The sequence below is a fragment of the Balaenoptera ricei genome, chromosome 3 (genome assembly GCF_028023285.1).
Source record: "Balaenoptera ricei isolate mBalRic1 chromosome 3, mBalRic1.hap2, whole genome shotgun sequence".
In the NCBI taxonomy this organism is placed as follows: Eukaryota; Metazoa; Chordata; class Mammalia; order Artiodactyla; family Balaenopteridae; genus Balaenoptera; species Balaenoptera ricei.
Window position 1 is genome coordinate 91,849,435 of NC_082641.1, and position 20,925 is coordinate 91,870,359.

At 37.9% G+C, this 20,925-nt stretch overlaps 1 protein-coding gene across 2 annotated transcripts in view; it reads left to right on the top strand.

Annotated features, from left to right (window-relative positions):
* The window catches only part of MCC (MCC regulator of WNT signaling pathway), a 428,184-nt gene that overhangs the window by 50,740 nt on the left and 356,519 nt on the right, over positions 1 to 20,925 (top strand). For both annotated transcript variants that reach the window (XM_059916875.1, XM_059916876.1), the window contains exon 2: positions 17,633 to 17,880. In XM_059916875.1, coding sequence (XP_059772858.1) covers positions 17,633 to 17,880 — 248 coding nt within the window. The remainder of the gene's footprint in view (positions 1 to 17,632; positions 17,881 to 20,925) is intronic.

Here is a 20,925-nt window from a genome sequence, read left to right on the forward strand (position 1 = left end):
GCAGGGACATTCTTGAACTTGTTTTCTGAAGAACATATCATATGTTTCAGATGGCTTTATAACTAAGGTGGAATTTCTAGGCCACAGTCTATGCATATGTTAGCTTTAGTAAATGCTGGTAGATAGTGTTCCAGCATGTTAACTGCTAGCAATGCATAAAGAGTTCTATGTGTTCCACCTCCTCTCCACACTTGGAGATGTAGTTATTTTCAATATGAGACATTCTACTGGTAATCCCTTGACAATTTTAATTTGAATTTTGCTGATTACTTATGGGATTGAGCTTCTATTCATATTCCTAGTGTCCATTTGGATATCCTCTGCTTTCTATGCCAGTTCATCTTTTGCTCAGTTTTGTTCTGTTTTTTTTATTATTATGTTTTTATTGATGTATAAGAATTCTCTGTATATTCTGGAATCAAGGTGTATGTATTAAATATTTTCTCTTAAAACAAAAAACTTGCTGAATATATTAAAAAGTCACTTATTCAGGTGACATTTATTAAGTGTCTGCCGTGTGTAAACCCTCTGGTCTACATGTCGGGGAAGGGACAGAGACCACCTAAACATCCCTATCCTTATGATCTGATATATAAATTGTCCTGAGTATTGGAGTGGGCTGGGAGTGAGTGAAGAGCACATGATTCTTATTTTTCTTTAAAATTACCAAATTTCAGTTGGTAAGAATTATCGTGATGATTTAGATGTAACGTGCAATTGTTTAACAATTTTATCTGCAAGTTGCATTTTCATTGTCCCCGAGAAGGAGGCTTTTATGGCAGCTTTTTTGGCTGAAAGTAAATATCCACATGCAAGATAATTTTAGCTGACAACTCCTTTCCTTCAACTGGAAGGAAATAAAACAGCATAGAGCTGGATTCTAAGATGCAAATTGCAGGGAAGAAGATGTATCTGTAATTAACTTAGAAAGTACTGTTTGTGTTTAACTTCACCATAATTTTTCAGAATGAACAAATTGCACATTAGATAGGGCAGGCAAGAAGTAAGGCTTTTAACAAGTGTAAATGTTTTTTTCCTGGTTGTAATTTCTAAGATGAACTTGGTGTACTTTTAATTTATACACTGGTTTGGAGTAATTAGCCCTTGAATTGTCTATATTTCTTTAGAAGAGGGATGGACCATAGAGAGCATCTTGATTTTCTAAATCTTCAGAAGAAAAATGACACCCTTCACTGAAAATCATACACTAATGCTCAAAAGGAAAATATAGTCATGCAGATGTAAGCTAAATACTTAAAATAATGTCATTTATTAATTTTTTTGCTTTGCCAAAACCACAGTATATATCGTATGACTCATTTCCCCCAAATCACTTTGCCTGGTAGATTTTGAGCATTTTTCTATACTTACAGAGTTTGGAAAGTGAAAAGAATTCAAATTCTCTCCAACTACCGGGTAATTAAGTCTTGTTTTAATATCTTATAGAGTGATGTCTTTGTTACATAAGTTACCTACTGAAGATTTACTAACGAGTTTTGGACAATAGAAATGAACTGTTGTCAAGGCCAAATATGAACTGCAGGCTACTAAAAAATCTTGACAGGATAATAAGTGGAATAACCTGTAAGCTGATACACGGTCTGGAGGCGTCTGGTTTTCCTCTTGGCGGGACACTGGGTGACAAAGCTAAACTCCTGGCTCACTTTTCTCTACCGCTGCTCTTTAGATACCAGGATTCTGAAGACCTGGTATGTAGCTTTTTTAAAAAGACCGTATATGTGCACATGAATCAAAATTCACAGTGTGCCCAAAAAGGTGGAAGGCAGGGTAAGTTTCTGTCTCATCTCTATCCTCCAGACACGATCCCCTTTCCGGAGGCAGTCCCGGGTAACAGTTCCTCAGGTGTCGTTCCAGAGATAATCTGTGCATATCAAGTGCATAAGGACACCTTCTACTTCTGCTTTTATACGTATGGTCATATGACTTATTCACTGCTCTTCACCTGCCTTTTTTTAACTTGACCTATTTTGGAAATTGTGCCATCATGATACATAGCTGCCTTATTCTTCTTAAAGGTTGTTTAGTATTCATTGCATTATATAGCTTGCCCATAATTTATTTACCAGACCCCCACTGGTGGATATTTAGATGATTTCCAATCTTTTGCTAATAATACAAGCAGGACTGCATTGAATAACGGTACATTCATCGTTTTGCATACATCAGCATATCTGTGGGACACATTCCTAGAAATGGAATTGCTGGATCAAACAGTCTGTGCATTTTTTATTTTGACAAATACTGCCAAAGTGCAGGAGATGTCATACAAGTTATACTCCCCCCAGCGGGGTATAAGAGTGGCATGTGCTTTTATATCCTAGACCTCGCCTTTGTCACCGAAGGGTGTTTTTTTCTGAGTCTAGTCACAGTCTGGAGCCTCTGGGTTCACTTGTGTTATGTTGGTGGCTTTCTGTCTGTGATCAGGACTCATTTTTCAACACTCCTGGATGCTGTGGGTTTTTTCCAACTACTTGAGGTCATTGCTTAAGCCTCAATAGGAAATAGGCTTATTTTTATATGAGTTTCCCCATAGACACGGGGATTAAGGGGGTTACTGATGTTTCAGAGCCTTTCAGAGTTTAGGCGATGCAGAGGCATTAGAGGGGTTAGTTTATTTTCCTTGATTTGAAAATCGACATAGGAAGGAATCTTCCCACTCTCAAATAGAGAAACAAACTGAAGTTTTGACCTTTAACGCTAGAGTGTTGGTGATGTCTTCCGGTTATCACTTTACCCCTGAGCCCCCTCTGCTAGCCCCACGTCACACGCTCTCCTGGGTCTGGATCCCCGCCAGCTCTCCCTGGGGCACCGTTGGGGGCGGGTGTGCGAAGCCCTCTCCCTCTGCGGCTTCCTTCCCTATTCTGGTTCCTCTCCTTCATTTCCTGTTCTCCTTCTTATCCAAACAGCTTTTTATGACTTCTGTTGGAACTTTACCACCTCTCCCTAAGCCACCATGGTAACACGACAGGTTCAGGCACAAAGCAGAGTGAGCTCCCTTTGATTCTTATATCTATAGATCTTTCCCCCTGTGCTTACTATTTTGTAATCTGTGCTATAGTCTGTATTCCAAACTTCTAAAACATAAAGAACCCTTTCTGTTCAATTACGTAAAGCACCTAGCTCACAGTGCTTACTTAAATATATGATACTGTGGTTAGTTGAGAGATTTTTTTTTCAAAAACTTAGCTTTAAATTTATTTTGATTTAACTATATTTATATTTATAAGTGCATTTATATATTTATAGAAATATATTTTTATATTTATATATTGTATTTTAAAATATAAATATATTTTAACTTAAATATATTTATAAACTATAAAACTATGATGGCATTTCTGTAGGTGATTTCCCAGTCCAGTGTTCACTAAGACTGAACATAGACTTAAATGTTATCACAGTGTGTACTTACGTTCCTTAGAATGATAAGTCCGGGTAAACAGAGGTGGTGAGCTACCAAGGATAGTGGCGTTGCTGCCGTTTGGTACCATTCATCCCATGTTGGTCTCTCGTTTATGGAGTCAGGGATTGCTTTAGTCACATCATGATATCCAGAAAACAGAACTGCTCCAAGAGTGGCCCACAGAGTGGTGCTTTTCATACCTGACTGCAACAAGGTAAGCATAGGAATTGGAAATACGTGTTCAGAAACTTTCAAACCAATATGACAGAATTGAACCTAAGTTTAAAAAATTGAGCTTGTATTTTTCTATATCTTTTGCAAATTATTTTTCTGAAAACTCATTTTATTCTATAAAATACCAATTTATTACAGTTTAGATTTTGTAAAGTAATCTAGAAAATTCTTCAAATGTTGGTGACTCTCTAGCCTGTAAGGCAGATGCAGTGCTCTAAACATCATTGCCCTGGCTTGTTTTCATAGTGGGACAAGTGTGACATCCCCATGTAAGACGTGAGGGAATGAGGCACAGTGACAAAATTTCTTGCCTCAGGCTGCTGCATATACTGGGATTAAATCTTTCCCTTCTCATTTCTGTGATCAGACTACAAGGCTTTGGCTTTTCACATTATGATATTTTAATTAGAATCTGAGAGAGTGAGTTGAATAAGAAAGTTATTCGTGAAAAGAATCCTGCAATTTTTTTTATCCTTCAAAGAAATATGTAAATAGCATTTCCTCCCATATTATTTTTCCTTTACTGCCATTTTCTAAAACTAAAGTACTTTGGAAGATATTTAGGAGAATTTTAACACAGTGGCTTTGCACTGAGAAAAAAAAAATCTCTGTGTGCTGAATGTTTTTAAGTGCTGGTGGAGAGTATATACATAATAAAATTGGGGGAAATTTGCAAACCCCACAGTATCATCCTTAGAAAGAGGTTTGGGTTTCTACCCTGGCCAAAGGAAGACTCAAGGAGCCAGAATAAATACTGACAACATCTCCTATTCTGAGTGTGGATGCGACAAGCCTTCCCTGGGTGTGAGCAGAGTCGATGGAAGTTAGGATGCCAGACGTACATGTCCCCATGACACGTGAAGGAAGAAGAACTGAGGGATGTTAGATGAGAGAGAGCATGAGACCATGGGACAGAGGACTGAAAAGAATAGGGGTGGGTGGTAGGCCTCCAGGGTGGCTGAGCCTCATTTTCATGGTGACAGACCCTGTGGGTGGGTCACTTCCATTTGCCAGGGGTCAAGGGTACATTTGGAGCCTAGCCTAAAAATGTGTTAGCCTTGGTGATTCAATTTAAGAGCACTTGGTGAAAATTTTTGCTTTATCTCCTATTATCACATTTAGGTATTCCTTTTCTACAATGGAAAAAATAAATATAAGTTTATCATTCACAGCAGGTTGTGTGTCTTTTATATGTTAAGTACGTGTTGTAATATAGATCTTTTGCCTCGATGAAAAAATTTGGGTGCAGTTGTCTTTTTATCATAATGGTGTTATGTGTGTGCTGTAATTTTCTCATGAAAGTGTGATCTGAGATAATCTGAAAGAATAACTATTCTCGAGATGTTAATATACACTTATAAATAAGTTTTTATAAAAGTGACACACTTCCCAAATTCTTTTATTGCCCCCAAACTTATATCTATCAGCCTTTTCCATGTATCTTCTCTGTCTATATCTTTCAGACATGACTGCCTTACGTAGTTTTTGGATCGAGAGTCAATTGCTTAGGTTTAGTGGGGTTTTGCAGGAACATCTACATATTAAGAATCACTTAACTGTTTGTCATACTGACCATTACTGTTAGTATATTCAATTAGTAAGGATTTTCTGAGTGCTCACTACAAGGTTCTATGTCTGTCACTGAGATTACAGAAGAGGTACCTTCTGTTCATTCATGCATCCACCAACTTGTTGAAGTACCTGTGAGGGACCAAGTATGGTGCCAGGAACTTGGGACAAGCTCCCTTTTACACAGAACTGATAGACCCTGTAAAATGGGGATAATATCTCTTAAAGTTATTATGAGGCTTAAATGAAATAATATTTCTAAAGCACCTAGCACAGCCCCTGAATCATAGGTACTCTGAATGAGTATTTTTCCCCAGGAATGGCAGAGACTTCTTTTTAAGAAGCTTTTACAAATCACTGTGAAGGTAGGCTGAATCTTGCTTAATAAAGAATGTTAATTTACTGATTAAAATAATAATCCAAGGGCAAACACATTAAATATTTTCTCCCACTGGACTATCGATGGGAAAAGCCAAATTGAGAGACTGCCAAAAGAATGAAGAGTAAGGGTATTAGGAGTCACATGTAAAAGAATTATAGAATAAAAGAGCTTTTAAAAAATATGTAAAAGTAGTATTTTACTTGCTTGTAGATGCTTTCTTCTTGAGTATTGGCTTTTAGTCACTCTTGACGTTTCACCTGGAGAAGGGGAAACCATCATGTCATTGATTAATCTTGGCTATTCATTATTACAGTGAACTCTCAGGAAGTTCAGGTTAAACATCAGAAAGAATTACTATTACGATAACTCAAATCTAAGAAGACAAAGCTAGCGCTTCCTCTAGGGAATATATGCATCCCTCCACCTGCGTTCTAAAGTCTGATAAATCTTTCAACCGATGTTTTTTCATCAGTGGATAGTGTATTGGACATGAATTTGAATCTGGTCAGATTTCCTTAATCAAAAAGTGGGGGGAAAAAAAAAAGTGGGGATTTTTGTGTGTGCTGTGAATAAGAGTGAACCCCAAACTCGAAAATCAGCTGCAAAGAAAACTAACAGTTTTATGACATAATGGCTTTTCTATATTCAGACTTTTTATATATCCAGTTTTGTCATTCCTTCTTTACCTAGAAATAATAACTGACATTTGTAACAATTTCCTTGCTTGACTGATACTATTGCCCGAAGCCTTTGAGGGTATTGTTCTTTATTTTATTTTCCCAGTGCTATCCCATGGGACTGTCTGTGATGATGGAAGTGTTCTATGACTGTTCTGTGCAGTGTGGTAGCCGCTAGCCACATGTGGCTATTGAGCTAGTATAACTGAGGAAATGAATTTTTAATCATATTTAATTTTAGTTAATTTCAATGTAAACTTAAATAGCCACCTGTGTGTATTGCCTACCATTTTTTTTTTAATATAAACTTATTTTATTTATTTATTTATTTTTGGCTGCGTTGGGTCTTCGTTGCTGCATGCGGGCTTTCTCTAGTTGCGGCGAGCAGGGGCTACTCTTCATTGCTGTGTGCGGGCTTCTCATTGCGGTGGCTTCTCTTGTTGCAGAGCACAGCTCTAGGCTCCTGGGCTTCAGTCATTGCGGCATGAAGGCTCAGTAGTTGTGGCTCGCGGGCTCTAGAGCGCAGGCTCAGTAGTTGTGGCGCACGGGCTTAGTTGCTCCATGGCATGTGGGATCTTCCCAGACCAGGGCTCAAACCCGTGTCCCCTGCATTGGCAGGCGGATTCTCAACCACTGCGCCACCAGGGAAGTCTTTGACTACCATTTTGAACAGCGCAACTCAAGACTGTAAATATTAATTCACAAGAGTTAAAATAGGTTTCAACATAGACAATATTGAGAAAGTTGGTAATGGGAAATTCTGGCTTTCCAAAGAACTTACATCTCAAATATTCCATTAGGAGTGAAATTTCAAAAGGAAAATCTTTATAATATAAATTGGATGACAAAGTGTGTCTTCTTTCAATCTTGACTTTTATTTTGTCTTTCCTATTTTTCTGTATTTTTTCAAGTTGGTAACCTCAGCCCAAAGCATTTTTTTCAGATATAAAAATTAGGCCAACAGCTTTATAATTTCTAGTAGTATGTTTTATGAGAAAGAGAGAGAAGAAACAAGGAAACAGAGAGAATTAGCCAGCCAAGATATTCTTCCTTGGGCTAACGTGCTTAGTGCTTTAAGAGGGAGGGTCCAAGACGATTTCTGTTAATTCCTTAGGATGCATGTCGTATGGCATTTGGTTTGTTTAGGTAATGTCACCAATTTTATCTTTCCTTCATGGCTTTTCATGTTCTCTTCCCATGAGTTTGCAGATGACAGCTAACCTTTTTAAAAGTAAATATTGAATATTTTTAGAGGCTGGGCTGCATTTACCCACAGCAATGTCTCTTTGCTTTCCCTTTTTAAAATCAAAATACTCTTTTAAATTGTAGAATGTAATGTTTATGCCCCTAAAAAATGTTGTCTGTTGATTAACTGAAGATTATATTTGCCAATTTGCCTTCTTTGTGTATAAAATTTCAATTAACTGGAATATTTCTGGGGCTTCTGGCTGACTGAAAGCAAATGAAAAACTTATTCATACATTCATCGTTTGTTTACTGATTGCCTGTTTTGTGCCAGGTACTGTTTTTGGTATCGGGAATACAAGAGTGAACAAAAGAGACAAAATGCTCCATCCTCATGGAGCTTAAATGCTAGAGGAGGAATCGTTTTGTTTCCGCCTCTGTAGATAACTTTTCTAAAACATCTCTTTCTTTTCATCTTACTAGTATGTAACTTATCAACATCCAGTGTGTTTCTTTGGTTGGTTGGTTTTAAATTAAGATTTTTGAGTTGCCTCAAAACTCTCGTCCCTACAGACTGTTGGTGTAGAAGTTCTGCTCTGAATCACTTAGGAAACCTTTTAACAAATATTGCTGCTGCCCCCCCCTCCCCATCCTGATTTAGTTTGTCAGCAACGGAGCCTGAGCATCAATATGTTTTAATCACCCCAGGTGAACATCGTATGCTGTCAGAGTTGAGTACCATTAGCATAGAAGGCTTAGATTACTAGCTTGAAGGGTACAGAGGCTCTCATATATACTAGAAGAGATTTTAAAACCTTATGATATGGGGACTTCCCTGGCAGTCGGGTGGTTGGGACTTCGCCTTCCAGTGCAGGGGGTGTGGGTTCAATCCCTGGTCAGGGAGCTGGGATCCCACATGCCTCGAGGCCAAAAAAACAAAACATAAAACAGAAGCAATATTGTAACAAATTCAATATAAGGCTTTAAAAATGGTCCACATCAAAAAAATCTTCAAAAAAAAAACCCTAATAATATCAACTTGTTTTGTTTTCATTTGTGATTATAAATTGGGGTATGTAAAAAGCAAAGAAGAAATGGGATTGAAGGTTCTCATTAACTTCTCTCCCCACCTCTTTTACCTCAAATGTAACATTTTATTTACCCACTTATTTGTTAACAGCTATTTGTATGCCAGGTGTTAGGGATTCAAAGATGAACAAAGAATGAACCCTCTAAGAATTTACAGTCTAGTACATAAGTTTACAACTTCTTTTTTTTTTTAAAGCTTCTTTCTTTCTTTCTTTCTTTTTGGCTGTGTTGGGTCTTCGTTTCTGTGCGAGGGCTTTCTCTAGTTGCGGCGAGCGGGGGCCGCTCTTCATTGCGGTGCGCGGGCTTCTCACTGTCGCGGCCTCTCTTGTTGCGGAGCACAGGCTCCAGATGCTCAGACTCAGTAGTTGTGGCTCACGGGCCCAGTTGCTCCGCGGCATGTGGGATCCTCCCAGACCAGGGCTCGAACCCGTGTGCCCTGCATTGGCAGGCAGATTCTCAACCACTGCGCCACCAGGGAAGCCCCTACAACTTCTTTTAAATAAGAGGCCATATAGTAAAGATTTTTGGTTTTATGGGCCGTATAGTCTCTGTCACAAGTATTCAACTCAACTGTCGTAGTGGGAAAGTAACCATAGACAATACATAGACAAATGGGTATGCCGGGTTCCAATAAACTTAACTTACATAAGCAGGCAATGGTCTGGATTTGGTTGTAGGTTTTAGTTACTAGTCTCTGGTCTAGTAGAAGAGAGAAAAAAATATATCAATAATTACTGTACAGTGGGGTAAGTGATCAAATCAAGCACAGGTGACTTAGTAACACAGAGAAGGGGCATCAAATTAAACTGGGATTTACCTGGGATATTTAGGGAAGATTTCTGAAGGAGATGCTATTCAAGTGAATTATGAGCATGGGCTGGCATTTGGAGAAAGGTATAGAGAGGATTTTCCAAGCAAAGGGCTAAATATATACAAAGTATGGGCATGTAAAACAACAATGCCTCTTATGGAACCTAAAAGAAATTCAGTGGGCTAGGATGCAGGTTGCCTACTTTAGCAGGAGAGTGAGGCTAGAGAGATAGGGCCTTAGCTATGAAGTGAGAAACATGGGTATGAAGCTGAAAGTCTTGAGGGGAACAAAGAAAGGATTTTAAGCAGGGAAAAATAACATGTTGCCTACCAGTTGGAAAGAGGGAGAGCCAGTAGGAAACCATTATAGTAATTCAAGTGGGAAATGATGAGGGTGATAAAAATGATCCGGATGGGATGGATATGAGAGCCATTTAGAACAACAGACACTATTTTTGGTGACTGATTGCAGGGGGAACAAATGAGAAGGAAGCAACTTAGAAAATTTCTAGACTTCTGCTGTGGGTGACCAGTGGTGTAATTTATGTAGAGAGGAGGAATCAACTTGTAAAGGGATACAAAATGATGAATTCAGTTTAGCACTTTGAGTTCAAGATAAATGTATGACACTGCAGTGTAGCTATACAGTCAAAATGGATTACTACTTAACTGGAGAGGGAGATTTGGGAGTCAATGTTCCTAGTGATAGATAAAGCCATAAATTTAGATTAGATCAGCTATAGAGGGTCTATAAAGTGAGAAAATAGAAAGGACAAGGCCTTGGGTAACATGGATATTTAAGGACAAGAACTCTGAAGGAGCAGTCATGTAGAGGTGGGAAACTAGAAGACAGGGCTGTTACGGAGGCTAATGAAGGAAGGAGATTCAAGGAAAAGACAGCCGTCAGTACTGAGTGCTGAAGAGAAGGAAAGAAATGTGTCTCTGGGAATGTGTGGTATAAATGCCTTCGCAGAAAAGAAAGTGAGACCATAGAGATGGGGAATTTGATTCTGCTCTCCGGAAAAGTATCTGAAGTGTGGGTAGCTAAAACACTGCTGGTGGGGCTAAAAATTGGTGGATGTTTCTCAAGGGATGTTTGAAAAACTGTATTGAGAGATTAGACTGTTTAACAATGAGAAATTCCGCTTTTAGAAAATCATACCAGGAAAATAATCAGATGCTCTATAGCCTGTTAGGATGAACAGTGTCATTTTGGATCATCTAATTTGATCAACTCTACGAGACATGTCCTACAAGTGCTTACTGATATGAATGACATTGCTCATTTTAAATGTTTTATCCTTCAACCGTAGCCTCAGACCAAATTTGTTTTAAGTTGCCTTTCATACATTAGATTTTTTTTATTAAGACAGATTTTAAATATTGAAAACTACAAAGTATATAGTAAACACACATGTATCCATACCCAGATTGAAAAGATGTAGACACTGTGTCATATTTGCCTATGACTTTTTAATATAACATTGTAAATGCATGTTAAAACCCCTTTATACCCTTCCCCAATCCTATTCCCTTCTCTCCCTCACCACTTTATGGTTGATGTTTTTGCTTCCTGACTTTGTTTTTATTATTCATATATAATTTATAGTGTTTTTTGGTATATTTTTAAACTTAGATAAATACTATCCTGTCGTTCATGTTATTCTTGAGGTTTTTACTCACTGCTGTTTTTGAGATTTATTAATTATGATATATTACAAATGTATTTCTTCTGAAAACTCTGTTCATATTTCATTAGCTGATGATTCCTCAATTTACGTATCCACTAGCTCAGGCCCTGGCACACAGTAAGCATCCGATGCATGTTCGCTGTTCTTATTACCATGATTATTAATACTAACCTTTTTCCAAATCTTTGCTCTTACAGATATTGTGCATATCTCCTTCCATCCCTGCATAAGTTTCTTTAACATATATAACTAAAAGTGATATTTCTGGTTGAAGGGTGTGCATTTCTTTTAGATGTTGCCAAAATTCTTTCTAAAGAAGTGGTACCAGTTTTTGTTTTCCACCAACACCGCATGAAAGTTTCTGCTTCTTTGTCAGCATTTGGTATTGTCAGACTAACATTTTTGCCAATCCTATACCTATTAAAATGGTATCCCATTGTTTGCTTGAATTTGCATTTTCCTTATGTTTATCGAGGTTGAGAATATTTCCACATCTTTGCCATTTTTTGTTCATTTTCTGTTCTTATTATTTGCCCATTTTTCAACTGGGTTATCTTTTTCTTATTACATTGTAGGAATTTGTTGTATATTTAAATACTAATCTTTTGTCTGTTATAGCTCAGATTAAATTAATGACTTAGTTGATTTTTTAAACCTGAAAACATTACTTTTATCAAAATAATTCATGCACATGGTAAAATAAATAAAATAAAATAAAATAAAATAAAATGGTACAGAAGGGCACATGACAAAACACAAGTCTCTTGCCCCATCCACCTCTCAATGCCCAAGCTCACTCCCCAGGTACAGTTTTTTGCCACTTGTTCTTTTAGTTCTCTTGATGATTTTTTTCCATAATGTGCTTATACCACTGTGTAAGTATCCTGATTTATCACCTTTGAACAACATCTATTTGTTCCATGCTCTGAAAGGTAAGGTAGCCCCAGTGTTGGCAGCCCCAATTCTCATACTCATCATGCAGCACACTAGCCAGCTTCTACCATCTCTTTACTATCTTTCTGAATTTTGTTGAAGTCCTTCAGATCGATCAACTATTCTCCTTTTAACGATAAGTTTGCTTATTTAGTTGTTTGTTTTGGTCTTCACTTTAGATCAGATAAACTCAGAAGCAATTGTGAAAGGCAAATGCATTTGCTCCCTCCAACAATTATACTCAGAAATTATCAGCTGTAGCCCAGAAGCCTGTTTTTTTAATGACTTATTTATGATTTTTCACACTTTGAATATTTATGGAACTGAAATTAGTAAATTACATTTTTGTGTGACTCAAATTGAACAATTAGAGAGGCAAAATGAACTTTTAGACTTGTTTTGAGTTCTTTCATAAGCAGCTATTTCTGGCATACCTATTAGTTCCAAAGGCGTCTGTTAGTTGAGAACTGTGAACGGAAGCATCTAACCCTTCCTCAGAGTAACAATTGCTTTCGCATAGCCCTCATTCCGACTGGGTTTGGGGTTTAGTATCATTGTGGGGAAGAATAGTGTTTTTTTCTGCGTCTGAGCTTGAGAGACCTAAGCCCATCTTTCCCATTATCGATTCCTGATGTTAGGCTGTGAATTTCCCTGAATGATGAATAGCTTCATTGAATTTTCACTTCCTACTCAATTTCTTTATAAGTTAAAAGGAAAAGAATAGCCAAGAGACCAAAAGGCTTCTACATATAGAAAGTAATAGCTGTGCTTTGTAAAACCTTGCAGTTTTGAGCTAGAAGCATCGATCTTCAGTGCTGCCTGGTGATTGGTGTTCTCTGCAGAGCCAAATATTACCTGATTTGACCAGTTCCTCTGCTAAACCGGAATCTATTCCTCATGGTTATATCCTCTGAAGATAAGATATGCATATATGAACATGAATAAATATGAAACACCTTCTAGAGCAGTTGTAGCAATGATGAAAGGAAAATTTTATTTCTAGGAAATTTATTTATTTAGAGGAAACTTAGAGGAAAAAATGTTTACCGTAATTTTGTGAAATTAGTTAAAATATTCACTGTGGTTATTGCTGGGTAGAAAGGTAGCATGTAATTTGTATTTTCTTCTTCTTGCTCATCTACATTTTCTAAAATGAATGGGTGTATTTTCTGAAATAACATACAAAAGTTTGTTGGTTTTTATTTTAAAGGCAGGTGCTTTATATGATGATGTTACTACTACTGAAATAGTTCTCCACTGGACTATATTAGTCCTGGAGAACCGCTGCTTATTATGTCTTCCTCTGAGAAACATTCCTGGCCTAGTGCGGAGAAACTGTCATGTTGCTCTGTCACTAAGGCTACAGGGTTGTTGTTGTTTTTACGGTGCCCATTGGTCATTCATACTCACTGAGCATCCCATGTGCTGCTGCCTTCTGTGGGAAGATACAAAGACAGGTATTGTGGGAAGATATCAGATGAAGTGGGGACCCCCTTCAAAAGAATGATCATGTTTAACTTCTGAGAATTTACAAATCCATCTATCAAAACAAGTGTGATGGAGTTCTGTTGTGTACAGGGTGATGTGCTGGGTGCTGCATGAATCTTAAGGGAGATTGATGCATGGCCTCTGGCTTCCAAGAGCCTGTGGTCAGGTTGGGAAGATAAGACTTGAGTGTGTGAAAATAATTTTTTAAAAAAGAGAAAGAGAAATGGAAGTTTAATACAACAATCTAAAAGTTGTCCCACAGCTGTATATAGTCACTGAATGAATGGTACAGGTGCTAAATGCTAGCAGAAGGAAGAGACCACTTGTGGCCTTGAGTGGGCGACAAGGCCAGCATGAAGCTGGAAGGATTTGAGCTGAAAGTGGAAACTACAAGGCATCATAAGGCATGTGTTCATGAATCCTAGAACGTTAGTTATTTCTGCCACATTCCACTGGTCAAAGCAGGTCACAAGGCCAGCCCAGATTCAAGGTCAGGGAGGTAGCCTCCATCTGTTGATGGGAGGAAAGGCAAAGACATAATGCAAAGGGGCGTAGTCACAGGAGTGTGTAATTCATTGCGAGCTGTTTGAAACAGCCCTAGCACAATGGCTGATAGTGAAACTGTGATGAAGTTCTCTGGGCTTGCTCTTATATGTAAAGGAGAGCTTTGGGAATTTTTTTTTTTTTTGGCTGTGTCACTCGGCTTGCGGGATCTTAGTTCCTGTAGTGAAAGCGCAGAGTCCTAACCACTGGACTGCCAGGGAACTCCCTGGAATTTTTTTTCTCTCTCTTGTAACTGTTTTCTCATGTTGATAACAAAATGTAATATTATTCTCATCTGTATTTAACATAGTAGGGTAGCACATATATAGATATATGTAGTCTTTCTGGTTTAAGATAAAAGTACTGTTCATTAATGACTTGTTGATGATCAAGCTGTTCCTATTATTGCTGTCCTTATTTGTGTTCAGAGGCCAAAGTTTAAGTATCATTGACATCCAAGGCGGTGTTTGGTAGAATGGAAAGGGCAAGAGCTTTGGAATCAGACTGATTTGGTTTAGATTCCTGGCTCTGCCACATATTAGCTCTGGGACTCTTTCAGCCATCACATCTTCATCTATAAAATGGGGATAATAGCATTTCCCCCTGCAGGTTTGTTAGTTGTCCTTGCTAGTTCTGTGTTTCTATACTGAGAAACTTTAGCTTTCATTTAGTTTTTAGAAACTAGCACCGCTGTTTAAAGATTACTGTCTGACTTAATTTAGTAGGATGTAGTGTATTTTCTTTTTGACCTTTTATGAGAGTCTCTCAGTGACCCACACTTTTTAAATAAAAATGCAAAATGATGTATTCTCCTCTGAGTTGACATTTGACATTTCTAGCACACAAATCCTTTTTTGAGCTGCTTTTTGTGGAATGGGGCTTCTCAAGTTTGGACAGGCTTGGGTTTCTCACCAGGGCGCCCAAGTGTAAGTGGGCCACAGGCAGGGAGGAAGGCGAGCCTCTGCGGATAGATTGCTCCACTTAGTGAAGGAGTCAGTTCAGTTCAATAAGCATTATTTTCCCCTGAGCAGTTTGTGCTTAATTACTAAAGACTTAATTGTGAACCTGGGGCATTGTTAAAGATTTATGATCAATAATTATAAAATAATCATAATAATGGCTACTATTTATTGAGTACTTAATATGTGCCAGGAACTGTGTTATGTGCTTTACATGCATCATCTCATTTATCCTCAAAACAATCCTAAGAGATAGGTGCTATTATTATCCTCATTTTTAAAACCTATAAAATGACATAGCAATTTATGAAAGTAGTATAGTACATTCTAGAAAGTTACAAATACAGATAGGCAAAAATAAAAACACCATATTCCTACTATTCAGAAAATATTAGTGTTCACATCTTATTATATGAACTTCTGAAATTTAGAGAACTTCTTTATCTCCCACCAAGCCTAATTTTTAAGATTATTGTCTAAAAACATGATAAAGAAATTCTTTTTTTAGATGTAGAACCTGAATATTGGCCCTTTCTTTTTATTTGCATTCCTGTTTTATGAATCATAATCATTCCTGTCTTGGATGAATCCAGCTGAATATCAGACAGGTTGTATTCAGCAAAGGGCAAAAAAATAAACATATGAATAGATCAAAAAATTATTCCAATGTATCAGTTAGCTATTGCTGGGGAACAATCACAAAATCTCATTGGAATAAACAATAAGAATTTATTCTTGATTACATACCTTTGGGTCAGCTGCAGTGATTCTTATGCTACAGGTCTGAAGATCAGCTGAAGTGGCTCATTTGGGGGCCCAGGCTAGAGGGTTAATAGCTACCATGGTTTGTTCTTCTCATAATAATGGCAGAAGCAAAAGGGGACAAGCCCAGTAGGGGATTAACTAGATAAACACATACATCCCAGAGGCTAAGTTAGATGTCAAGCCTGAAGTTAAAAGGATGGGGAAGAGCATACCTACCATGAGTGTCCCTGGCCCAACGGCCAAGGCAAGGGTATAGACGTATAACAGTTCTACAGGGAAATGAAAAATTAGGACTAATTTAATCTACCATGCTTCCTTCCATATGTGTATATTTATTTATCTACCCGTCCATCTAGCTTACAAATAAAAGCATAAATATATACACATAAGCATTATATACTATACATATGTACACAGACATACAAACAAGATAAGCTAAAACTTGCAGCTGTGTGTCAAAATTCTTTATGAAACACGAAAATGAGATGGCATATGGAAACAAGGTGATCAACTAAAGAAGCTAATGTAATAGACCTGGTATAAACTGAGAAGGTTTTGGAGAGTGTTATGTGTATTGAAAAACATAATAAAGAGTAAATATAGAAGCATTTCAGGGACAGGAACAACAGAAATTTGATGAGAGATTGGATACTAGGGGCCAGGATGGGGGGAATTAGGGTTAAAATGGAGTGAATGAGAAGATATTAAAAATATCTACAATTCTGTGAGCCTAGGGAACTTGGGGAATCATACTAGCATTGAGCAGAAGGAATTGTGAAGAGTGACTGGAGAAGGGTTGGTCTTTTCATGGTTAGGTTTCAGGTATCAACAAACATCAAATTGGTCATGGTCTCCAGATGATTGGGTTTGGTGGTGTGTTGAGACAGGAGCACTAATTAGCTGTTCTTGTGACCATGGCCCAGTTCCTAATATCTCTTCCAGCTCTTAAATTCATAATCCTTTTACCTTTATTGAGACTTAGAGTTGGAGCAATCTGAACAAAGTATTTTCCCAAAGAGTTTAGAAAGAGAGAAAAGAATAAGATTTATATGTCCAGGGTCAGATGATGTCCTCCAGATAAATGTTCTTGGCCAGCATAGTGTTGTTGTTCTTGTTCCTTTTTTATTCTTTTTCTTTCCCTTTCTTTAACTTGAGAACCTGTAGGCTGAATATACTTCTCTAGTCCAGCCACAGACTCCAGCAACCCCTCTTGTCTTAAATCCACCCACTTCACACGTTTACATTAAGTCCTAGACCTGGAAGACATTTGGGATTTTGATCCCTGCTCTAAGGCTTAGGGTTTACTAATTGCTGGTGAGAAGGTGGAAAATACTCAAAGAAAATCAGGAAAAACTAGAGGTAGGCAAGCATTGAGTCATGAAAGTTGAGATTAAATAACATTTTAAAGAAGTACTAAAATTAGCTGATTGGTCCAGAAAGCTGAAAGTCAAGCTTGTTAAAATCTTTGTTGTTCTTTTACAATTTGACTAGATTTTCAACTCTGCCAAGAGTGGAAACAATATCTTTTCTATGTTCTGAAACTTTATCTTACAGTTAGGTAACAATGCTACCCTCTACAGGTGCTTTGTCAATTTCAAAAGAAAGAAAAGGAGGAAAGGGCATGGACAGGGAAAGAAAAAGAGAACAAAGGATTTAAAGTTGCCTCACTGTTCCAAATAATAATAGAGTTCTTGTCTAGAATAACCCAGGTAGAACAGATCTTTTCACACACTTAGCAGTTTTCCAGAAACAATGAGAAATGTGAAAACAGGTTTCCTACGTATGGATGTATTCAGGAATTACTCTTTTTTTTTCATTAACTATTTTCTCTAGCTTAAATGTCTCTCCTAACAAGCCGTTTTTCTGTTCAATCCCTTCTGTAGAAATGACTTGTTGATGGTCTGTCGCCAATTGAATATGGAAGAGTCTGTGGCTGAGATCATGAACCAACTGGGCGCTGATGAAAATGGGAAGATTTCCTTTCAGGATTTTACAAGGTGCCGCATGCAGCTCGTCAGAGAAATTAGGAAGGAGGAAGTAGGCCTTTCTGAGAAGTCAGACAATTCCTGTAAAAAGAAGAAGCTGAGGGACAGAATTGCTTCCTGGCCCACGAGCAGTGACAACAGTTTGGGTAGGTACAACCCCGTGACAGTTGATAATGCACCCTTATCCCCACTTCGTGACCTTCGTGAGACTGGCCTGCCCAGCCTGCTGCCTACTTGTCCCCAGGCTGTCCTCTGGACCACACTTGCCCTGGGTGAGCGCTTGCTAATCCCCCAGTTCTGTCCTGTGGCTTCCCAGTTCCTGGTTTACTGGTTTCTTTATTTTAGTTCTTCCATTTCCCAAGTGTAATAATGCACTCAAATAGCTATTGGGGAGGAAGGGCAAACTGGACGGGAAAGGTGGTAATTGCATCAGCAGGCCTCAGAAACTCTTTAGGGACTTCTTCAAAGCTTGGTTCAGATCTGCACAGTGAGGTTTTTAACCATTTCTTTTTTATTTGATGTGTAAAAATGTTTCTACAAACTGTTTTCCTGTTCCTAAGTATTATTGTTTCCTACTAATGCAAGATAAGCAACTAAAAAGAAAAATCTGAAAAATGTTGATAATTACTGAAGCTGAGTGATGGGAACATGGGGTTTATTGTACATATTTTTGAGAACTCAAATATACATATTTTTAGTATGTTTGCAAATTTTCAGAATAAAAAGTTTAAAAGAAAAGATGCATCTTAAAGGGATAGCCTGAACCAAGGGATACAGGAAGTATCTGAATTTTCTGCCTATACTTTAGGGAACTTTTTTTCCTTGGAAATGTCTCCTGGATCTCCCTCTCTGTTTCTTTCTCCGCTCTGTAGATCTAGTGGCAAGAAGCGAAGCTCCATGTTAATTGTCCATCATTTGTTAAATACATACTAATTAGCTTGGATGATTCTGTACTAACACACACACACACACACACACACACACACACACACACACAGAGACATGCACACCCTGAATGGTGTTCTGGGCAGTGGAATAATTGGGAGCATTATTACTGAGTAATTGAAATAATAAAAATGCCTCCTATCCCCTATGCCTTGCTATCTTAATGGATTCCATTTTAGCTGCAAATTAGATATCTGGTAATTCATATGCTCTTAGTGCAATATGTAGAAATATTTAATTTTTGAACTAACATTTTTCTGAGTATTAGTGTATGTTCATTATAAAAAAATAAGGAAAATAAGGCAAGCAGAAGAAAATAAAAATCATCCTTAATATCTTACCACCCAGAAATAACAACTACTCTTTACATTTCTCCCTCTCTTTCCCATATGGTGTGTGTATGTGTGATTTAATTGTTTCTTACATATTTTTTCACATACTTTCCATATAATTTTGTATCCTGCAGTTTTTCCTCTGCATTTTCCTCATGCTTTTAAATAGCATTAGAAAGCATGATTTGTAATGGTTGCATCATGTAAAATGAACACTAAGAATTGGTTTATTAAATGAAAGGATGAGTAGAATTCTTTTTGCTAAGCTGTATTTTCTAATTTTTCTGCCAAGAGCTTGGACTTCTTCTATAAGTACATAAGCACACACACATATATATATTTGAAGGGTTAAGTAAACTGTGGTATGTCTCAACAATTGAATACCATATAGCCATTAAAGTAATACATAAATGTGTATCAAATGTGTTTACAGAAGGAATACTTGTATGAAAAAAAATTATACTAACTGTTGAAAATTGTATTTTAATGTGTGGTGTTTATAAAATATCTTGAAAGGAACGGTTTTGATGGAATTGCTGCCCACATCTAATTGGTTTGACCGTCTCATAAGATTGCCCCAACTAAAGAAAGAGTTGAAAAACAATTCCTTTTTATCCTTTTCTATAACCACATACCCTTAGAGAAAGAAGAGGTAAGTGAGAGGAGGTGAATCATAAAACGTATCATGAACTGGGAAATGCCAGCACACATAAGACCATTTACCAATTTATCCTGGTAGTTACAGCTTCAGAGGCAGCTTATGTGAGTGGGAATCCTGGTTCTGTCACTTACTGCCTACACAGCACTAGAGAAGTTACTTAATCTCTCTGTATCTCAGTTTCCTTATTAAGTATAACATGAGAACAATTATTGTTATTTGGAGGAATAAAGAAGCTAATATAGGGCTTCTCTGGTGGCGCAGTGGTTAAGAATCTGCCTGCCAATGCCGGGAACATGGGTTCGAGCCCTGGTCTGGGAAGATCCCACATGCCGCAGAGCAACTAAGCCCGTACGCCACAACTACTGAGCGCTCTAGAGCCCACGAGCCACAACCACTGAGCCCGAGTGCCACAACTACTGAAGCCTGCACGCCTGGAGCCCGTGCTCCACAACAAGAGAAGCCACCGCAATGAGAAGCCCACGTGCCGCAATAAAGAGTAGCCCCTGCTCACCGCAACTAGAGAAAGCCTGCACACAGCAACAAAGACCCAACACAGCCAAGAATAAAGAAATAAAATAAAAATTTTAAAAAAATTTTAAAAATGAAGCTAAGATATATGGAAAGCACATGAAACGATGCCTGGCATAGCAAGATAAGCTATAAGCCCTAGATACAAGTTAAGTTAATATTGTTATTATTATTGCCACTCAGTTTTATTTCCTGGAGATTGTCACAGTTACACTCATGTTGGAAAACTACTTCCTATTCAGTCTAATGTGAATCAAATACATTTAAAAACCTATTATAATTAAACAAAGCTTTATGTGTTCAATCAGTCCCTCTCTTTTCTACATCATCAATCTTTCCTTCTGATTCTATATAGATAAACTCTAGTATCTCCCATCTTGAGGTCAGGAGAAGCCTTTTCTTGACTGCATGTGCCTTCTAACTACTGCCCCACTTCTGTGCTCCTCTTAACAGTTAAACTTTTGGAAGAGTCTGTCTACACTGAATGCTTATCTGTCCTTACGTCTCATTCTTCCTTCAGCCCACCCTTCCCAGCTCCAGTCATCAGCACTCCACTGACCCTGCTCTTATTGCTTTCGCATTGTCCGACCCAGTGGTTCCTCTTCTGTCCTCATCTAGATCTTTGGCATTGGCTCAGCTGACTACTCCTTCATTCAGCTGCAGTTTATTTTCCTGGACTTCTCAACACGATGTTCTCCTGGGTTTCTGCATACTGTTTTGGCTTC